Consider the following 21,720-nt stretch of genomic DNA (forward strand, 5'->3'; position numbering starts at 1 on the left):
CTCATCTCTCCGGAGTGACGACGTGTTTGAATAGTTTTGTTGACAGCAGGCTGCGGTTCTCCCTGCCAACTTTTGCAGCGTGTTCCGATGCAGAAATGCGAGCATCACACACGGCTTTTGTTTGGTAAATGTTGAGATCACCCGGCTCGTGGAAAAGCCACAGATGGAGATGCGAGCGTGACTCGGCGGTGTTTGCGAACACCGGGGTGGTTGTGGGTCGCAGGCCGGTTAGAGGTGCAGGTGGGAAAACTGGTGTTGGTGTGTCAGGGTAATTTGTTGATGCTCATGGAAATCCAACATACCGAGCTCCACGGTTCCTGGCGTGGAATCTCAGTTATATATTTTACAGACTGTTATTGAAAAATTAAATGAAATGGAACAAAATGTCTTTTCCCACACTATTCCTTTTAGTCTGGTCTTCCGTTTAATTATTATTGTGTTTATTTATCCATCCGTGCACAGCTGTTTGTCCATCTATCCATTTGAGTCATTATTTCAAATGTTGGTTTTTTTATCTATCAGTTTTTCTTTTTGATTGCTTGTCTAGTTATCCATCCATCAAATTGACTATGATTCACTATTCATGTGTCAATTCATCTATTATGTCTTATTATGCACAATGCAAAGACAAAAATATCGCCAAGTATTTCGTCTATTTCTAGTTTAAACATTTGAAATAAGTCACAACTAATTTACAAGTGGCTTTTCAGCAAGATATAGGAGCTTTTTTAAGCAAATATTTCCTAAATTTTGATTAGAAAAGAAACATTATTTCACCAAGACATTTTCCCCAAGTTATAAGTGAAATAATCTGACAGTGGAACTAGTACGTTTTTTTTTAATCAATATTAAGGAATTGACTTGAAACAAACTTTTATATCATGCTGAAAAGTCGTAAGTTAGTTTAGGCTTGATTCAATTTGTAAATAGACCTAAAATACAAAAAAAAAATATCTTATAGCAGAGGTTTGGGACAAAAAAATCCGCAGCGTTTCGGTTTTTCCCCCCCCATTCCAGTAGAGGAGAATGTGATGGTGCTGTGAGAGGCTCATACACCCACCTCACATTCAAAGAGCAGACGACGAGATAAGGCGGCTGGCATCTTTTCATTACACACCGTCATAAATCTGTCATCCACAATGAACCTGAGGTCAGACGTTGGCATTTTAATGCTTCTTGTCACCTTGCATGTTCATCCAAAACACATGAATCACTCGGCTCCGAGAGTGTACACTGTGACTGAAGATACAAAAGGCCCATGCTTCCTGTATGGTATGTTGAGCTGAGAATGACCCTCTGTGACTCCTCTCCTGCCTGCATCGGCGTGAACGCAAACACAAGCTCCCGACCATCTGTCAGTCAGCTCTCTGACAGGTTAATAAACCCGACACCTGGGCGACACATAGCACACATTTCCCACTGGCTGCTTATATCAGCCTGGAGGGGCAGAGCTCAGGTCTCCACAGCTCAGAATCGCCACCCGGCTCGTATCTGCATCAGCACAGGCCGGGAATAAAGAGACAGCTGGAGACAGGGGGAGCAGATAACAACAAGGAGGCTGCGGTGTTGTTGGACAGTATATTAGCAGCTAGTCAGTGGTAGCCTGACAGAAAGGTTCCAGGAGAGAAAAAAAACAACAACACAGTGAGTCAAGCTGGCGGCGGACAAAAAGCAGGCCTCCTTGGAGGAGGGAGAGGCCGAGCCAACGGGCCGCGAGCCGCAAAGTGTGATGGTGCGCGTGGAGGTGGAGCAGGACATCCCCATGTCGGTGGCGTTGCCCATCGAGCTGCAGGCGGATGGTTCTCAGCAAGCCTTTCCCTTCCTGGGCACCACGCTGGCTGATCTGGGCATCCAAGAGTGAGTCCAGAATTTAGAGCCCGACTCAAAATTAGAGCCGAAATGATTTGCTTGATGGACGTTGTGTCCGATCGAGCTCGGATTTTTTTTTTTTTTTTTTTCAGACCCGATCTAAATTGTAGTCGACAATACCTAGAGTTTGGTCCTTTTCAGTGTCACCTAAAGGTAGAGGGTGCATTATCAAACATCTGGTTTACGTGTCCAGGTCAGACGTGAAGGAGAGGGTGGTCTGGGTCGACACCAAGAAGACGCAGGTGAAGAACAAAACAGGGAAGCTGAAGGAGAAGGAAACCACCATCCTGGAGGTATTTGATCTGTTCCTGGGAAAGGGGATGGAGATCAGGCGGAAGCAGAAAAGCGAAGCCATGATGGTGTGTTTTTATGTCTCTTTAGGTGCGAGTGAAAGCCAAAAAGCCAGGAGATAAACAACTCCAGGAGGTTCTGTACAGCACAGAAGCCCACACTGACCGCTCCTTCTGCCGGACAGGAATGGACATTCAGCCCTGGAAGCAGGGAGATGCAGGTCTGTACGCAGCCCATCTATGCAGACATTTAGATTTTACATGTTACAAAGACAGGGAGGAATTAAATCCTCCAGAACTCACACAGCCACTCAAACAGCAGAAAGCTCAGACTGATACAGATCACATTGGTGTGAAAACGTCTTGTAGAGTGAAGAAAGATCCTACCAAACCTCTAATCACTGGAATACAGAAGACTTGGAACAACAACTGTATATCCATTTTCTCTAGTTGAAAAATAAGAACTGCTCACTGCTACTCAGCAAGTGCGAGTGGACAAAAATTCAGCTGTAGACAGACATGCTAAATGGTGGTCCTCGTCTGAACACTATGCATTATTTTCTCTCCTTTTCAGAAAGCACTATAGTTATGTAAAAGGTTGTAACATAACTAAGTCCGAGAACGTTTGTAAGTGATTGTACAGAGGTGTACAACGGCTTTCAGGGCCATTGAAGGCGATATGATAAACACTGCAGGAAAAAAAAACAAACTTTTTATTCCACGTTCCAAACGTCCAGATTTTTTTGACTTTTGGACGTTTTCCGAGCTTAAAAAGGTACGGTTTTTACAGCAAATGTTCAAACTCGGAAATGTCCTCTTTTGTTTCTTTAGAAACTTTCTGAGATTTTTTTGTCGGGAATATACTTTTTTGTTTCTTATCTGACACAACAAAGTCTTTTCGTTCTAGGGAAGAACAAACTGAAGCCTGTGGAGATGACTATGACGTTAGGCCTGGAAAACCGCCAGCCTGGGAATACCGAGGCTCAGGATCAACGAGACATCTGATGCGTGACAGGACAACTACCACGCAAAAGAAAGGAAAAAAAAAAAAAAAATGAATCAACAAGGAGTAGATTTATTGACAAAATCAGAGTTGACATGTTGCAAATCTTTGGGTTTTTGTGTTGTTTTTTTGTTTTTTTTTCCCCCAAATGCATTTTCAATTTTAAACATCATGTAACTACAAAGTTAACCAGATATGAAAGTTGCAATATGGTAGCTTTTGTGCAACTGTTTAATTTTGTTTTAAAATTTCTGCAACACGTACGACCATAAGATGGGAGTTGTGCAGCATATACTGACAGGATAACTTACTGAGCAATAATAACCGTTTAAACCAGAAAACAGGAAGATTTTTTTGAGTGAATTCTAGTTTGTGAGCTGGTCTTAGACCACTAATGGTGTAAAACTGCAAAGAGATCTCCGTATGAGGCAGTGAAAATTGACTTTTTAAGTTAAACAGTCTCTACTTTGCATACGATAATAACGAAAACAGGCACTTAAATGAGTTCAGAAAGGAAATTGGTGAAATTCATCAGTACTCTAAACTCCTTACCTCACACAAGTCTGGGGAAACTGTAAACTTTGTCGTTGTTTGAGTGAAAATTTGAATTTTACAAGATCAACAAAAACCAGAACTCAAAAGAGAACGTTAAACAGAACCTCTAAATACCGAATGAACTTTGAAACGTTTAACACAAGAGGCTGGGATGTAAATAAATTAGACGAAGAACTTATGAATGCAGTAAAACCAGTAGAGTGGCTGAAATGCTATATTTATGTCAAACAGACAAACGTCCCCTTCCCCTCCTACAGTGCAACATTCGTTGTCCTGTCATACTGTTTCACTGCTTGAAGGGAAGACGAAGAACGTGTTCGGGCTACGAGGAGGCGACGGCAGCGCCGAGTTTGGCTTGCTGCTCTGCAGGGAGGGAGGCCGCCGCTGCTTGGAACTCTGCACCATGCTTGTGGGCCAATTCTTTCATCAGTGAAACCACGGTGCTCTGGGTTTCTGGGAGAGAAGATGAGAGACAAGCTTGAGACTCGGTGCGGACGGCTTGATCATCGAAGACGAGATTAGTGCGACTGAGCTGAATCGTGAAGAGCTCCGCGCAGACGGCAACTCTGAATCCCAACATTTTTTTTTTTCAAACGTTCATCGATGGCTGAGATCACAGATGAATGAGGCTCACCTTTATCAACGTCCTTGTGGCCAACAACGTGACTGGAAGCAGCAACAATGGGCTTGATTAACTTCACCACCTAAACAAGAGAAGAAGAGCAACAGAGCTTTCTGAGAACTTTGGAACCTAAACACAAACTTCGTCTTATGCTGCCGTTATTAGATTATTACATGTTCTATGTTTAACATATGTTTAATAAATATAATAAAAGATGAAACGGACATAAAGGTTGTCGAGTGTCTGGTTCAGGGCTATAAAATCCACTGGAAGGTATTTTTGCTCTAGTTTCTAGTGTGAATATCTTAGTACTCTTGAAATAAGATAAAACGGGTAACAGGTAACCTTTCAGCGAGATAGATGAGCTTGTTTTAAATTAATAATTCCTTCATATTGATGAAAAAGTACTAGTTCAACTGGCAGTTTTTTTCACTTCTAACAAGACATTTTGCCCAGGAAATTATTACTAGCGCCATTTCATTAACAGAACAGAATTACTGACTTAAAACAAGCTTGTTGAAAAGTTGCTTGTCAATTAGTTTTGTCTTAATTAAAAAAATATTTGCACTAGAAATTAAGACCAAAAATACTTGGAAAGGTTTAATTTTTTGCAGTGCAGAACGTAAATGTTAGAGGAGATGTCTTCAGGTCATTACCGCTGAAAAACATATAAAATAGAGCTTTTCCTTCTGTATAGTTTCATTACTTTTTACATGGTTTTAGATTGTTTTTGGAGGTCTTAAAATAAAAAGAGGGATTTTTACAGTGACTGTATGCCCTGCTTTGACAAAAACATAAGCAGGTGTGAACTATTTTCCAGTTCTGGAGCAGGAGTGTTGAACTGATAGTGGGTTTCTACCCGTACCAGGACAGGATTGTGTTTGTAGAGCATCGTCAGGCAGTTAAACACCGTCTGGTTCTCCTCCTGATCTTCTTTAAGTGGAAGATGTGTCGCCAGAGCAGTTACAACCTATAATTAAAAAATGCTCATGTCGTGGACAGTCTTTTTTTTTTATTTGGCTAATCTTCTCCACGAATGCGAAGCAAGGCTCGTTAAAGTGGGACCGACCTGCTCCAGGGGGACGGCATCCACGTTGCTCATGATCATCCTGCAGAGGGCAGCACACAGGTTGTCGATTACTCGGAGGTCGGACTCCTTGCCCAGCATGTTTGAAAACACAGACAGCATCATGGGATAGTCTCTGCACGGCATTTCGTTAAGGATCCACTCGAAGCGTCCGGAGAGCGGAACCCGCGAGTCGCGGAAACGCGGACAGATTCAAAAGGATACGACACGACGAGCGGTCCGGCGGCTTGAGCCAGGCATCCCAGCCCGAACACGCTGTTGTTGCGCACCTCGGCGTCGCTGTCCTTCACTCCGGCGACCAGAACGGGAAGCAGGCGAATGGACAGTCGGCCCGCCACCCCCCGGCCTCCTGACACGTTCACCAGAGCGTGGAGGATTTCTCCAATCGTCCCCAGGGAAAAGGAGCGATCGGCCACCGTGCAGGACGATTTCTTTTAAGAAAATTTGAAATATATATATAATACTTTTTTTTAAACTCATCCAAATATGGCGAAACATATATATATTTCAGAAAGCAACAGTAACAATTTGGAATTGAACAAGGTTTGTACACGTTTTCCACAACAAAATTCAAGCACTAATCAATAGTTTTCAAGGCTAGCTTTCAAACTTTTCCATCATCATAAGAAAAAGAAAAACTACAGAACTAAAAAAAAAAAGACCTTTTCAATTCATTATTATGTGATATATCTGACACGATTTAACTTCAGACAGTAAAAGAATAAATGTGTCCTTGTTTTTTCATTAGGTGTATGAAAATATCTGGTCTGAACTGTAAATAATGCATTCAAAGTTTAGGCTTTTAATCAAATGTTAGAATGCACTTTTCTATAAAGCTGAAGTTTGAATTTTAAGCACTTTAAACAGAACTAAAACACTTTCGAAACCTTGAGGACACCTAATTGAAATTCAAGCATTTTCAAGGATTTCAAGCACCTCTGAGATCCCAGATCTAAGTATTTTTCGAGATCTGGAAAAGTATAAAAAATAGAAAGCATTAAAATATTTATATTGCATTTTCATATTTTTATCCTTTACTGTATTCCGTAAAGGCTGATTAATCTATTTGCCTTTCCACTGATGAATTCATCCATCCATCAAGTAATTCATACACGACTTCCTTTTTGTTTATAAGGTGTCAGTAATAATAAAACTACGTTTTACCCATATTACATCTTTGACACCGGTTTTTCCAAAAGACAACATGAAATGTGACTTAGAAAAAGACAGATTTAAGTTCGCTTCAGCCTAACTAATAATCCACATCTTTGTCGGCGTTCTTAAGACTTACAGCTTTGCTCATGATGAGAGGCAGTAGATCGTTTAAGTAAGGAGAAAACTTGTCTGCGGGGACGCTGGCGGTCACCAGGGGAATCCCTTCTCCTGCAAACTCCTGCAGCATAGCATCAAACTCTGCCTGAAACAAAAAAAAAAAAAAACGCAGAACGAACGCAATAAATACCACTTCCTTTGGTGGACAAACATTTGCACTTTGTGTGAAATAAATTACATACAAAAAACTGAGGTATTATTCAACTATTTAAACCTAAACAGAGTGGAACATTGATAGCAGGAGTACCTGTTGTTCTTCATCATCAGCTTCGTCGGTGCTACTGTCTTGGCAAGCAATCTAATGAAGAGAGAAAACACTTACTCTTCTAATTCTTTAACATTGAAACTTACTCCAGCCCTCCTGTTCCATCCCCCCACCCCCCACCTTTTTCTTCAGCACGTCTCGGATGACGTTGCTGATCTCCTTGAGGTGCGAAGGGTTTCTGAACGCTTCCTCCTTGCAGGACTTGATCACGGCGTTCATGGCTTCCAGGACGCCCATGACGACGGGCCGCTCCCGGTCCATCCGCACCGTCTCCACAAAGCACGGGATAACCACGTCCAGCAACTTCATCAGGGCTGATGAAGCCCGAGAGTCGGGAGGGAGAGACGAAGAGCATGTTTTCAATGTCGCTGGCTATTAATTATGAATTACTCATTTAATAATATCCTGCTTTACCCTGGTGGTTGGTCTCGGAGCAATTCTCCGTCCAGACTTTGTGCTGAGCCTGACAGAACTGACCCAGAGCGCCCAGTGCTGCCCTGCGGACGTCCTCGTGGGGAAACTGTGGGGAGAACAAATTATTAGCGCTGTGCAGAGCAAATGCACACGATGAAAACACAAAGCACACATTAGGAAAAAGTACTGCTGGAGTTTCCTGCGGCAGCAAATATTGGGCCGTTTGTTTTCTGCCACTGTAACTGTAGAATCAATAACGGTGAGCGGCTGGTCAATAACACACTCATTATATATTATCTTTCTGCCACTGAGGTTTTGCAGTTATGCACAAAGCTAAACAATAGGCAGCAGACAAAGGAAGGGGGCAGCTGTAATAAAACGCTGTCCATGTTTGCAGCTAGCGAGAAAACCGAAATCCCATTTTTAGATTGTTCTTAGTTAAATCACAACTGTATTACAAACTACTGCTTTAATGATGCAACAGATATTATTTACATCTTATAGTTCTTAAGCTGACAAAGGTTTTTATGAACATCAAATTAGTAAATGATGACTTAAACTGGGTCATTAGTGGGTCCTCCAACAGAATAATGAACCAAAGCAAACAACCATAAAAAGGCTATTACCTAAATAGCAACCTAAAAATTATTGCAGATAGTCTATTAAGGAAAAAATGTATTCATGTTGAATTTTTTTTTTCCAGTATAAGAATGACGTTAACTTAAAAAGTCATTTTTTTGTAATTTCTTTTAAGCAAGTGGAAACACTATTTGAGTAATTATGAATAAAATAACCTAAATTAACCTTCAGGGTTTCCGCAGGCTTCACAGAGTAAAATTTAAGACTTTTAAAGACTATAATCAATGGGATTCAAGACCTGTATATCCACAGAAATGAGCAATGTATGTCCAGCCAGCTGGCAATAAATTTACACTTACCCATGACGGACACGTGGGTAAGCTAGTTAGCAACAGTATATTAGCAGCTAGTCAGTGGTAGCCTGACAGAAAAGTTCCGCAAGAAAAAACACACACTTGGAACATACAAGATTAAATATTAAATGCAAACCTACTTTTTACTTAAATTTAAGACATTTTAATGACATAATGACACCCTGTAAATAAACTGCATAATACAGAAAACCAGTGTTTGGATCACAGATATCAACACAGCTTTAAAGAATAGATTAGTTTGAGACATTTATTTTCTTCGAACCTTGAATTAAAGTTTAAAAAGGTTATAAGCTGCACTGGAACCATAAACTAGCGGGCTGAATGGAACCAGTCAAAGACATTGTGACCAGGCTGACCGAACATCCAGAGTGACTTACATCTCTCATCTCAAACACCTGCTGGAAGCTGGACTCCAGGAAAGGCTGGAAGGCGACGCTGCGATGACAGACCAGAGCAACAACAGGTGAATGTTCCACAAGCAACTTCTGGGAAAAAAAAAAAATTCCAATAAAATATTCAAAGCAGTAGAAAGTGAAAATGTGTTACCCTGTGCTTAACGCGATCTCTCCCAGGGCTTCACAGGCATCCTCCTTCTCATCAATGTAGGCGTTTTCCACGCTGAACCTGCAACACGTGAAACAAAGCAGAATGACAGCGATCCATTTCTGACCAGCAGATGTGGCGGTGATTATGTGGCAGAACCCACCCTGCGACCTCGTGGATGTCTGCCTCCGAGTCGTCTTCCAGAAAGTCCTCTTCGGGTTTTCCTCCCGCGTTGTTGCCGTTATCGTCGTCGTCGTCGTCGTCGAGCAGGACGAAGGTCTTGTCTTCGTCGAGGTGGGCCTAGAAATCCGTTTTCATAGTGGACTGCAGTTCAGAGAATACAGAGGGATGTGTGGACATGTGTGTGGGAACACTTTGTACCGTGATGCCTTCATTAGACTTCAGAGCGAGCTGCATCACAGTTGTTACGGCAGTGAGGTGGGGGATCAGGCTTTCGGGCGAGACGGTGGAGACAGCTGAATAAAGACCATACCTGATTGTAAAGAGGGAGGAAACTCTTAGAAAAACACTTTCAGCACGAAAACTGTTCCCTCGGATTTTAGGTTTTTGGAGTTCAAGCCAAACCAAAGAGTGAATTTTGTTTATTTTATGCATGCGGCGTTTGGTGTGGCTTAATAGCAGAGGCAAAAAAAAAAAAGACATACGTGCATCGTCGCAGGTCAGGATCGTCGATGGTGTCGGTCAGGTTGAGGCCGAGCTGAATACATTCTGCAGCGAGAGGACTGAAGACTTCCTTGCCGATCATGCGGGCCAGTACAGATAGAGTGTCTGAAAACAGGAGCAAGTCGAGATCGTCATCGTTACAACCTGGACAAACTTTTGTAGTCATCACTTTTGGATTGACAACAGAATTAAAGAAAATGTGGCTGATTTACCGAGGGACTGATTTTGCAGAGACCTCATCTCCTCTGTGGTGGTGATGAGAAAACCTTTCAGGCTTTCGATCACTGGAGGGAAATAGGGAACCAGCAACTCCTTGGCTGCATTAGCTGAGAACATAAAAGACGATAATGATGAAGAAGACATCGACCTGTTTTTTTTTTTTTTTTGCAAGAGCCTTCTGGTTGCTTTCAGAAAGTTTGACTGAATAAATCCTCACCTATAGCACCTATAGCCGACACAGCCAGCTCTTTGATTTTCAGGTCTTCTGCATTCCTGAGGGCCGACAACATGGTCTCCATCAGGGTGGGGAGGTAGGGCTCAATATCAGATCCTGTTTAAAGAGAAAAAAAAAAAAGTACATAAAGATTCCAGTTAATAAATTATTCCGAAAATCTCAAAATCAAATTTGAGTTCTGTCAAAAGTGCTGATTATTTAAGGCCTGGATTAGAGATCACCCTTTATAGTTTGTGAATTAACCTTTAACCTTTCTTACCCAGGTTCTCCATGAAGTTTTCCAGAGCATAAAAGGCCTTTGTGACGTGGCCGATCTTGGCTTCGTTCAGGGACGTGAGGTATCCCAGCAGCAAAGGCATCAACTCTGCACAGTACTTACTCACTTCAGGCTGAAAGGTGCAGGATGAAATACAAAGACAGTCAATTATATTCACGTGAGGTGTGCTAGCATACTAGCGTGCAATTTGGTTCAGAAACAATCAAACATGCTAATAATAGTGGAGCTTCTTCTGGAGGTATGCGTTTCTTTGTTTTTAACCTCTGTAAAAGTATATTTTGCATGTGTTTGTGATTAAAACCACTCACCTGTAAATATTCAGAGAACTGTCCGAGAGCAAAAAGGGCGGCGCTGCGCACCACCCTATTGGTGTCTGACAGACTTTGGCAGACAGTCTGCAGCACCGATGACAGCATCCTGCCAAGCACACACAGACTTCATCAGACTCACATCTACATCAGTTGGACATTTTGACCATTTGTCCTTTTCTAACATACTTGGAGCGTATGTAGTCTGCACACCCCTCAGCCAGCACAGCGAGACACATGAGACCACCCTTCTTTTGATAAGGGTTCTCACTGCTAAGGCAGGCCTGAGTGAGGGGCACCTAACAGGACAGGATACAGTTAACACATTATAAAAGCTCATAGGGCACAGATAAACTGATGATAATTAACATCTGAATGACGTACAAGTTGATGAAACAGTTTTTCTGGAGGCATATGGAGCGCCATAGTGTCAATCATCTAAAAAAAAGAAGCATGAAGTTAAAGCTTTTTCGGAGTCGTTAAGTGATGTTCACATCCCTCATCTCAACCTGAGCCGCGCCGTGTTTGGGGTTATCGCTGTCGTTGGGTTCGCCACCATCGTCCTCTTCATCCTCTGGGTCTTGTTCGCCAGGCGGAGGCGCTGCAGTCAGAATGGGGAAAATACTCTGCAGGATGGGATTTAGTAGCTTCAGCTTCAACACCGACTGCAAGAAACAAAGAATTTGTGGAGATTTTTTATTTTTTTTGCTTTTAGTTATTACTTATCAAAGAGAGGATAAACTGCAAGCTATCGGTGTGGGGTTTCTACCTACACTGCTTTTCAGCTTGATGAGGAAGGTGACGCAGGAGAGCGCTTTCACTCGCAGAGAGTCACTCAGCGTGGTGTCACTGCCCACCTAAAACACAAACTCGCATTGAGACACAGGCTCGTTTAAAACTACATTTGGAGATATATGGGAGTTAAAAAAAATGAGAACATTTACATCTCACCTCCAGGCAGAAGCGGACAATGTCTGCGATGTGGGGGACAATGATGGACACTTCAATTTCCATGAGCTCAATTAACACCTCCATGGATTCAATGGCTTGGTTCTGAGCAGACAAGCATCACAAAACCTACAAGTTAAAACACTGCGTGTCTCCTCAGGCAAACCTGACCCAGCAACATCTGAATAAAACTGGAAATCCTTTGAAAAGAAGTTACCTCATCTGCCTTGATGAGTTGTTTTAAAGCAAGAATCAGACTCGGAATGATGGCACGCATTTCCTTCTGCAGAACAATAAAGTAAGCTGTCAAATAAGTCAATAAAAAACAACAAACCTCTGAAGAACACAAAAATAATAATAATTGAAACTGGGGCATTTATCGTATCATTCATCATAAAAAATTTCTTGACATGAAATTAATTGCAGTAATATTCTAAGTCCATATTGTCCACCTCTAACTGAAACACAAAACGTTTTAACTCTTATGTTTGGCACCTCCCACTTCCGTTTAGGCAGGAAAGGCTAAACGGTGAGCTAAACTTGCTCACCATCTCTTCGGTGCCGGTGTACGCAGTAATGGCGGTGAGAGTGAGGATGCAGTAGTAGAGTGCTGTGGGGTTGCTGTGGTCCTGCAGCACGGTGCTGAATAGGTGCAGCAGCTGGCAGTAGTGAGGTTTGAAAGGTTCAGGATTGGAATCTATAACTTTATTCAGCAGCAGGAGGCCAACCTGTCAGGACAAGACAGCTGAAATGACCAACTAAAACCAAGACCGACATGCAAGCAACATAGCAGGAGGTATTAAGAATATTAGGTATTAAAAAAATTATGAATTGTAACTGTTAAACGCTAGGTGTACCCGTCTGTCGTGAGGATTGGAGCTTTTGGTGGACTGGTTGAGGAGCTGCAGCAGAGCGGGCCAGCGGTCTGGGGTTTCATGTTTGACCATCATTGCACACAGCTGGGAGAGAGAGTGCTGCACCTTGTGTCTGCAATGCATCAATATAGAACATTACACGGTGTTAATCTGCAGTACACGGTAACGTGTTGTTTCTGTGGATTTGTCCTGCGCTTACTCTGATTCCATGGAGAAGGCTTGGAGCACCACCGCTTTTAGGCTTGAGGAAAAAGGTAAACAGAGTCACAACTAGGCCTGGGTGAAGTTGATTTTAGTAGGACAAGTCTAATATTTCATTAAAGAGAAGAAGCAGACCTCTCTCTGTCATTGGGGCTGATCTTATTCCAATGTTTCTTCACTCTTAACCTCAGCATCACTGCGGCAGACTGGCGAATCTGCATGCAAGCAGTAAATCAGAGAACAAATCGATGTTGCTGAATTTACAATAACAATAGCAATAATCGTTGCAAGCCATAATCATCTAAATTATGAATAATATGCTTAAAAAAACCCTTCTTGTTTATGTATATGCCCAACCCCCATGCAGACATGCAGAAATGTTTTGACTTTTTAGCTACATGTGCAAACATTGTTGTCTTGGTCTTGCATTGTGTGTTAAATGAATAGAAGTTCAGCCAAGTGCAGTATTGGTAATTAATAAATAAAACATCAAGCTTATGAATTAACCTGCCAAATATCATAGGACATAGGAGGAGTTTCATCAAGTGAACACAGGCTTTATTTTCAAACACCTACTAAACAATGGCGTTTCTATAGCAACGCATGCTATAACTGCTTCAACATACCTCAGGGTTTTGGGAGCCACTCATGACAGCACAAAGGGCTGGTATTATAGCTGGGTCTTTGAAAGCCTGCTTCAGCTGGACTGTGGCCTAAAAAAAAGGGAGGGGATCGGGGGTGTCGTCAAAAAACTGCTTAGGTTGACAATACAACAGCATATGTTCATTACTCGAACTTTACAGACAGTAGACATAAATACGCGGTTGCTCAGGAGATCTTGACCGAACCTAAGCAAACCGTTTGACCGTTAAACTGTCATTTGATGTCAACCGTTAAATTAGCTAACCTTACTAACTCCCGAGCTGTTATTTCTAACCGCTGTTAGTTATCTGGCTTTCCCTCGACACGAGCTAAAAAAAGGAGCTAGCTTCAGTGATTACCTGCTGTATAATGGCATTGTCAGGCTGTGTCAGCTGTATCAGGATTTGCTCGAGCTCTTCTATCATCTTGATAGTTGCGATGAACCTCCACTTGCTCTTTAGGTGACCGTTAACGTGTAAATACCACTCAATAACACAGATTGAAGAGCGAGCAGTCTTTTCGCGGTGTGGCCCCAGTCATGTAAACAAAGTCGTTTGCTGTTGGTCGGAATGCTAACTCGTGAGTCTGTTAGAGAAAACCCCTTGAAAAAACCGCGTATGTCTGACTGTGAGGAGTCGCTGAGTAGCAATGACAGGTATGAGTCTGTGGCTCGGTCAGATCCGCTCTGGAACGTTTAGACAGCCAGAAGCACGCGGGACAGAGCACCGGCCAGGAGTTCCATGTGAGCTGATTTAAAGGGACATGCACATTCTTAGGAATAATGAATGGAAACAGCTCCAACAATTGGAAAGGAGGACAACTGCAACATACTATTTACAAAAAAAAAAAAAAAAAAAAAAAAAAAATCAGCTTTAAGTGCCATGTAAAACTTCAATAGCGAATGTGAGCAGAATTATATATATATATATATATATATATATAAATATATATAAATATATATATATATATATATATACCCATAAGAGAGAGGTCGTGTTAACGGAATATTTTCCGTATTTGACCGGTTGTTTTTTTAAACTGCGGGAAAATTTGAAGCCCGTCTGTCATTTGACAGGTTATAATTAACAACCATGGCTGGTACACATGCGCAGACATTATAGAGTTCGTCGCAAAGGCAATTAAAATCGGGTCGGACCAGAATTATTTTCTTGATGGTGGCTCGGGCTTCTAGTGCATTTACTGAGTTTGCAGTACACAGAGAAAACCTAAAGTAGGGTGACCAGATTTGGGTTTGTGAAAAGTAGGACACTTCTTTTCTTGTCGGCGGTGGTGAGCGGGGGGAGGGGGGGGGGTAGAATCGGCGGACAAACATGCGCCAACGGGGGAGGGGGTAGAATCGGCGGACAAACATGTGCCAACGGGGGAGGGGGTAGAATCGGCGGACAAACATGCGCCAACGGGGGAGGGGGTAGAATCGGCAGTTTTGAGGCAGTTGACCAAAATCCCGGACGATTTTGAAGTTCCCCCCGGACATTTTTTTTAGGTCTGAAAAGTAGGACATGTCCGGGAAAAAGAGGACGTGATCAAGCTGTGTTCACCTACTTATTGTAGTTTAAATAGAGGAGTAGCAGTTGACTGTTGAGGAAGGAAAGAAACAGATGTCTGTTAGACAGAAACAATGACTGCGCATAAATGCTCCACCTTTACGCTCCAAATAGTCACACATCAGATGACCAACAACAAATATACAATATATAGTTACTCTGCTCACGCTCATGGTGGTCTAAAAACGAAATCAGTAAAAACTTAACTGAAGTACTATGTCGGATCTCCTCACCCTCGTCTTTTTAAGTTCAGAGAGCATCTGCTGGTTTCGTATCTGTGATGTCGCGCAGCTGACCACTTCAGACAGTTTCAACTTTACGGCGGAGTTCATTATCGATCATTATAAGAACAATATCTGTCAGAGTAACATCTCTAATCTGGACGCTTTAATGGCACAGAGACTTTGGAGCGTTTAGCGCAGCTGATCCGATTCAGCTGGGTTTTTCTCCCGCCGAGGGCAGTGAGTGCTGAATCGGGTAACGATCAGCGTTTTGCACATTTTTATTATTGTTTTTCTTCTTTGGATATTAGGTTGGCTTACAATGATTCCAAATAATGTATAGGAATGACCTACTGTTGTTTCAGGTCAATCATCATGGGGGGTGAAACGTTTCACTTTCAGTCTTTGTCTTCAGAGTGTGATTGCAGGGATATACTTAAAAACAATTACACTTACATGTTACAAATAATGCTCAAAAGTCCCTTAAACATGCTTCTAAGCATCATTCATAGTCTGAAGCAGATGAGCAAATAGCTTTGGCAATATATGTGTTTAAACTGAACTATTTAAACTGAACTATTTGAATGCTTTCCGTACTTTGCTTGTTTTGAAGTATTATTAGTTGAAAGCCATTTAGAGCAGTGGTCCCCAACCACCGGGCCGCTGACCGCGCAAGAAATAATTAAATATGTGCTTTGTGTGTATTGAGCCTGGAGATAAATCACCTACTTTCTGTACAACATTAAACAGCTTGTGGTGCAATCGTGGTTGGAGGTATGACCCCGTTCTTTTTAGAGTAACTACAGCTTGTGCTTGGTTTCCTGGCAAGACTATGGCTGCTCGACAGTAGGAAAACATGTGAGCATGTTGGTGAATTACTACATGACATGCAATAAATAAACAAATAAAAATGTAAAACTATTCTGCTTTGGGCTAATAGAAGGCAGCAGCTGTTAAAAGTAACCAGAAATTGTTCTCAAGTGATAATTACAGTAATCTTACATAAAGTGAAAGCAAAAAGTACAGCGCACTAAAACAACTCCAAGAAGTACGCCTTTTTTTTTTAAGTGACTCAGGCAAATATAACTAGTTACTATCCACCTCCGACAGCAAAAATCAATGTCAAATAGTATGATTAGTATGCAATGATGAGGGTTTCTGTTCTATTATAAAATTTTAATTAGATTTTTATTTGCAAATTAATGTAATTCTGATAAAACAATCATCTCACTCCAGTCAAGTAACTGGAGTGACAAGTCTTTATATATCATATAATCCTTTCAAAATCCAATACTAAGTTAAACAATATGCAACAATTCAGATATTTTTAGATGCTTAAATGACATAATCACTTTAAGAAGAGACAAAAAAAAAATGTAGGCATGCTCTGTAGATAAGTTCTGTCTTTTCCTCTATCTCTTTTAACTACTTTTTACTTTCGCAACCTGCAGCTTAACCATGTTATTGTGTGTCTGCCAGCAGAGATACATAAATAGACTGAAATTGATTAGATTATCCTTTAGGGAGGGTATACAGATTGCAGAGAAGAATAAAAAGCTAAAGTTGTGCTACAATCTTTGGCTCACTTGGTGTCATCCCTAAGGTCTGCTAATTGTGGCCCCAGCGCTGGACGGTGAACGTACCTCTGCATCTGACATGCAACATTTGGTCATTTTTTGGCATTAAATCCTGTTTATATACAACCAAATCACATTATTTCCTCAAGGTAATTTACACTTAGGGGTTCTGGTCGGGTCCTGAAACTGGCAACTGGACCTGGTGGAGCACAGAGACAAGATGAATGAGCTCCAACAAAACAATGCAACTGTGCATCTGTAAAAGTGCAACCAGTGCAACCCTTCCTGGAACTCCCCCTCTCCAACTCAAAACCTGTTTTTCCAGCCATCAACGGCCAGGCTTTTAATCCACTCATACATACAAATGATAGGCTTGTCCACACCTGTCCTCCTATCCCCCACCACGGTCAGATGACCTTCCTGTGAGGTCATGGCTCCTACAACATCACACAATCAAGCCCTGCACTGCCAGAGATTGGTTAGAAATGCTAATGTCTCCCGTTGGGTCCACTCTTCTCACTCATTTCACCGATCACATAAAATGTGAACACAGATACCACATTAACAAGTCTGTGAAGGGAATGCACAAATGTAAACTGAATCATGAACATAGGAACAGGCAGGATGTATGCAATCAAGTCCTGGACTGTAGCTGCAGTTCAGTGTCTACCCCCCTTCATCCATCTTAGGCGTCCTACTCGGATTTGTGTTTGAGGATAAAACCTGCAGACAATTCACTTGCCTTTGTTTATCAAAATTAGGAGGTCTCAGAGTTACTGGGCTGAATAAAAAGGCATAACAGACATTTCAGAATCTCGTTTGTAAGAAATAAAGAAATAAAAACACACTATTTTCTTCTGTGCAGGCCGATCACATAAAATGTTGACAAACCACATTAAAGGCTGTGCAAGAAAATGTGAAAAGGTAATTTCCACTGAGTCTTGGATAATGGATTTAGTTTTCTCATTTGAGTCTAAAACCAATAAGAAAATAAAGAAGTATGGACCAAAGATGTTAAAAAGATTCACATCTACGTGTTAGAAAGCTTCACGTATAATATAGAGCCACGTCAGTAATTTGTTTGTTTGTCTCTCATGTATCACTTGGTGCAAAAGAATGCTAAAAAGTATGTAGTCTGAAGAGTAGGTTTTACCGAATGTTGTTTCTTCCTCTTATTGGGAGTGGTGAACTATTTCATAACACCAACATTTTAGTTAGTAAATTTGGCAGAAATGTAGAAATTTGTCCTGTGTAAACACAGAATCAGCTGAATTAACAGGGCTCTGGACAAAAAGTGTAAGGGCTGGTACACAACATGTAGCTTTGAAGATTGCATAGAAGAATGTAACTTGCAACTAAATACCACACAGAACTGCATGTGGCATTTGGCATGGTATTTGTCTATCTAATATTTTCACACAAAATAAGAATAAAATCTGTTAAAATACACGTGCATAAATAAATCAGTAAAAAAGTTAATTTCTTTAGGATATTTGTGCTTCAAAAGGTAAGGCTATCGGGAAAATGTTGCTAATATTTTAACTGTTCAGGCGTTCAAAGACAAGATGAGGAGAGAATTTAAAAACAAATAAGCTCAGTAGCAAATAAAAAACGCTAGCCCTGCATCATCTGAGGGATAAAGAAATCGGATTGGTTGGGAAAAAAAGCCTACACCTTTGTCCACACCCACAAAACCCTTGTCCGCACCCACACACCTCCGTATAAACAGACTCTGCACATCAGCGCTGCTGCACGTATTATTCGACTCTGCGCAGGACGCGGTTTTAATGTTTTTCTGATGTTTTACGGTGTCGCTCTTTTACTCGCAACGCTTTAGTCGTGACCCACAATTTTCCAAAGGAAAAATGGCAGAATGGAAGACGCAGGTAACTTACAATTACAACCCGTCTTATCATACCTACGCCTACAGTCTCGTGTATCAGTCGGTACCCGAACAGAACCATGGAAACCTGCCTGCCTGGGGCGACAACGGAGTCCCGGACTACAATGACGGGACGCCGCAGAATCTTTGCACCGCCGTCGCTCCCATCACCGCTATGAACGGGAAAGAGTCTCCGCCACGCAGCCCCGAGGCCGTGACGGAAAGTTATCAGAGTACCGGCCTCGTTTATCTCGATGGCACCCAGGCAGACCATCTAGCTGAGGCCTATGGAGACGGAGGGGGTGAGGTGAAGCGAGCCAGGAGTGACTCAGTCAGCGACTCTGAAGCGCACACTTCACCTGGTAAGTTGTACCTTTAAATGTAATGTAGCAAATTTTAAACATGCTTTTTACTTCTAGTTAGTCTGTCTTTAAGTAAGCATTCAGTTCAAATACTTACGCTTCCTGCAACAAACGTGTAAATTTCTTTCTCGAGTTTTAAAGACGAGGCTAAGTTTGTTTCCATCTTGGGTTTTGAGGTCTCTAAATAAGGCGGCACCCGCGAGCGGAACGCCAAGTGGCGCCGCCTATAGACCGAGTCTGTTTAGTGCCAGAACTGCCACAATTCAATAAATAAATGATTGACAATTTTAGATAAAAAATTTAAATGTCTGCAATTTTCTTTTTTTTTTCTTTTTCTTTTTTTATAAAGGAAACGATGTGTAATGTTTGTATTTTTCAAAATTAATTTTATTATTCAACCTTACCAATCAGTCTGGATTACCATCTAGATGTTGTTTATTTGGTGAGTCACATGTATTAACATTTACTTTACTAATAACTCTATTCCTTCTCATTTAGATTCTTGGAGCTCTGTCAGCAGCCGTGAAGGAAGTCTTCCTCAGGTGGACCCCGCTAACTGGGTTGAGAAGGATGTTGATGAGGAGCCCGTCATCAGAAGCCTGGATGGCAATGAGGATGTTTCCAGCTCTTTCATGGAGGAGTCCCGGAACTTGGCTGCACACGGGAACGGGGACGGGAATGGGAACGGGAACAACTCAATCCCTGCACCCCTTCCTGCCCCAATGAAGCCTACCACCAATACTGCAGCTACTCCTAAAGTGAAGGTCCGGGCAGCCTTTACAGAGAGTCAGATGAATGCTCTCGTCCAGCGCTTCAGTGTTCAGCGTTACCTCACTCCAGCTGAGATGAAGAACCTGGCAGAAATGACTGGACTGACCTACAAACAGGTGAGACATGATCAATGAATGATGGGCACAGGATGGTGTCGTTTTGCACACTTTGAAATGGTTGACACACTTTGAAATGGTTGTGATCTCGGTTTGCAGGTGAAGACCTGGTTTCAGAACAGGAGGATGAAGCTCAGGAGGCATCAGAAAGATACCAGCTGGGTGTCAGAGCGTTATGCCGTCCACAAGGACACGTCCATCCACAGACCGGTCTTGTCCAACATGGCCTCTCACATCCCACCCGTAAGTGGCTTTGATGGTTTATACGAAGAGGGTACTAGGAACTCTGTTTCTGTTAGGTGTCCAGTACGAGTTTTCTGTTAAGAGATAACAGAGGAATAGCGATCCGGACACAGAAAAACGCATCCATAATGGAGGCCTAACCACAGCTGTGGTTACGGCCTCAAAGGCGAGATGCAACACTATATCACCCAAACGTTTTTGGTACATGCCGGCTGTAAAGTCAGATAGCTAATTTGTCACTCGTTTGTTTCTTTTGCAGTATCAAGGAGATGGTCGGCCCCAGTTCAGGGATCATTACAACCAGCATTCGATGGAGGCAGCTTTTACGAAGACCCCACCAAATCTGGCCTACTACCTTGCAGCTGTGGGCGGCGCAGCTGGATCCGCTGGCTATCCATCTTGGTCCACTAATGCGTCGCAGGCCACTGTCCCAAACCAGGCCCATAATGCTAGGTGGTCCGTACCACAAGGAGGTGGTCCCTTTGATTACAGCCCCAACGCGTTCAACTCAAATAATTACATGCATGCTGCACGCTATGATAGCAAAGAGGGGGAGTCTGTAAACAGCGCCCTAAGCACAGCTGTAATTCATAATGGAAACCAGTAGCTAGTGGAAACCGTTAGTGATTCATTGAGATGTTGATGGCGATTTTCAAAGTGGCTCACCTCATTTTGTAGTGAAATGTGATTTTAAGCAGATTGCATTATTCTGCATCTGATTTCAATGTACTACTTTTTTTTCTTTCCCTATTGTTTTATTCTTATATGCAACTATTTTATGTGTGTTCTGAATACTTCGTCACAGCAGATGCGTCCAAGCTGGATGCACTTTGAGCAAAAGGTTCACTGTGATGCAAAGTAAAATACTTGACATGCAAAATTATGTAAATGCATTTATTACATCAGAAATGCAGGTTGAATTTACAAGGTCAAGTTTTGTCTTCTTAATTTTTGTGTCAATGTATGGGTAAGTTTCTATGGGTTAAAATCTTTTAAAGTGGTGGTGACAAATGATTTTGATCATTTATCTGTTGAAGATTAAAGATTTGAATTTTTTTTTTTACTCTGGTTGGATTTTTTTTTAGTTCAGAGTGTTTTGCAGCTTTGCAATCATATGGAGTTTGAATTCACTCCCAACTTCCAGAGGAAGTTATGAAAATAAAAGCAAGTCTCTGACATTCAAAGATGAAATTCCAATTTGATATTTAAGCATCTTTAAAGAAGCCCTATTGCCCAGGGCTGATTTTAAGTGTGATTCCATTGAATGTCTTTACAACTACGACAGTTGTATGGTAATGGTGAAGACTTGCTTTTTCTTCTTTTCTTTTTTTTTCTTTTTTTTTTTTTTCTTTTTTTCTTCCCCCTTTGCTGCACATTAAGTCTCAGTGATATTGTGACTGCTGTTAAAATGTGTATTTTCTTATGTGCTTCCATCACATTCTGCATTTTGAGAAAATACTCTGTACAACAAGCTAAATATTACACTGGCTTGTAAAATGAGAGGGAAGTAGCCTTTTTTTTGACTTGATTATTCCACAGACTGATATTGCAATGATGTTGTGCAGCCTTACTGTTACTATTGGTAAGGTTTAATTTTGGCACATTTAAGTCTGTATTGGAAAAGCCGAATAAAACCATTTGTTATGTTACATCAGATACTT

The 21,720-nt window shown here is 41.7% G+C and overlaps 3 protein-coding genes across 4 annotated transcripts; 2 read left to right on the forward strand and 1 right to left on the reverse strand.

Moving 5' to 3' along the window:
- Positions 1-1,373: 1,373 nt before the first annotated feature.
- Positions 1,374-3,766, forward strand: si:ch211-196f5.2 (uncharacterized protein LOC556372 homolog). Its single transcript, XM_044104192.1, has 4 exons — positions 1,374-1,857; positions 2,063-2,162; positions 2,251-2,380; positions 3,067-3,766. Exons 1-4 carry the CDS (start codon positions 1,730-1,732, stop codon positions 3,162-3,164), a joined length of 456 nt encoding a protein of 151 aa, XP_043960127.1. The 5' UTR covers positions 1,374-1,729; the 3' UTR covers positions 3,165-3,766.
- A 147-nt stretch (positions 3,767-3,913) lies between these two features.
- On the reverse strand, positions 3,914-19,124 carry ipo4 (importin 4). 2 transcript variants are annotated; one of them, XM_044104174.1, is made up of 30 exons: positions 19,027-19,124; positions 13,307-13,393; positions 12,816-12,895; positions 12,679-12,720; positions 12,462-12,591; positions 12,153-12,332; positions 11,822-11,887; positions 11,608-11,709; positions 11,430-11,513; positions 11,166-11,321; positions 11,041-11,094; positions 10,846-10,955; positions 10,657-10,765; positions 10,331-10,460; positions 10,054-10,167; positions 9,830-9,943; positions 9,599-9,722; positions 9,315-9,426; positions 9,097-9,233; positions 8,937-9,014; positions 8,768-8,825; positions 7,438-7,543; positions 7,144-7,337; positions 7,006-7,056; positions 6,718-6,843; positions 5,631-5,857; positions 5,409-5,541; positions 5,205-5,309; positions 4,352-4,421; positions 3,914-4,170 (listed from the first exon to the last, which is right to left on the reverse strand). In XM_044104174.1, exons 1-30 carry the CDS (start codon positions 19,090-19,092, stop codon positions 4,040-4,042), a joined length of 3,276 nt encoding a protein of 1,091 aa, XP_043960109.1. In that variant the 5' UTR covers positions 19,093-19,124; the 3' UTR covers positions 3,914-4,039. The 2 variants fall into 2 exon arrangements, with proteins under 2 accessions (XP_043960109.1, XP_043960108.1); XM_044104173.1 differs by lacking the exon at positions 19,027-19,124 and adding an exon at positions 13,682-14,048.
- On the forward strand, positions 18,379-21,713 carry nanog (nanog homeobox). The gene is made up of 4 exons (XM_044104188.1): positions 18,379-18,929; positions 19,428-19,816; positions 19,916-20,059; positions 20,319-21,713. Exons 1-4 carry the CDS (start codon positions 18,551-18,553, stop codon positions 20,664-20,666), a joined length of 1,260 nt encoding a protein of 419 aa, XP_043960123.1. The 5' UTR covers positions 18,379-18,550; the 3' UTR covers positions 20,667-21,713.
- The last annotated feature ends 7 nt before the right edge of the window (positions 21,714-21,720 follow it).

The sequence above is a fragment of the Gambusia affinis genome, linkage group LG21 (genome assembly GCF_019740435.1).
Source record: "Gambusia affinis linkage group LG21, SWU_Gaff_1.0, whole genome shotgun sequence".
Classification (NCBI taxonomy): domain Eukaryota; kingdom Metazoa; phylum Chordata; class Actinopteri; order Cyprinodontiformes; family Poeciliidae; genus Gambusia; species Gambusia affinis.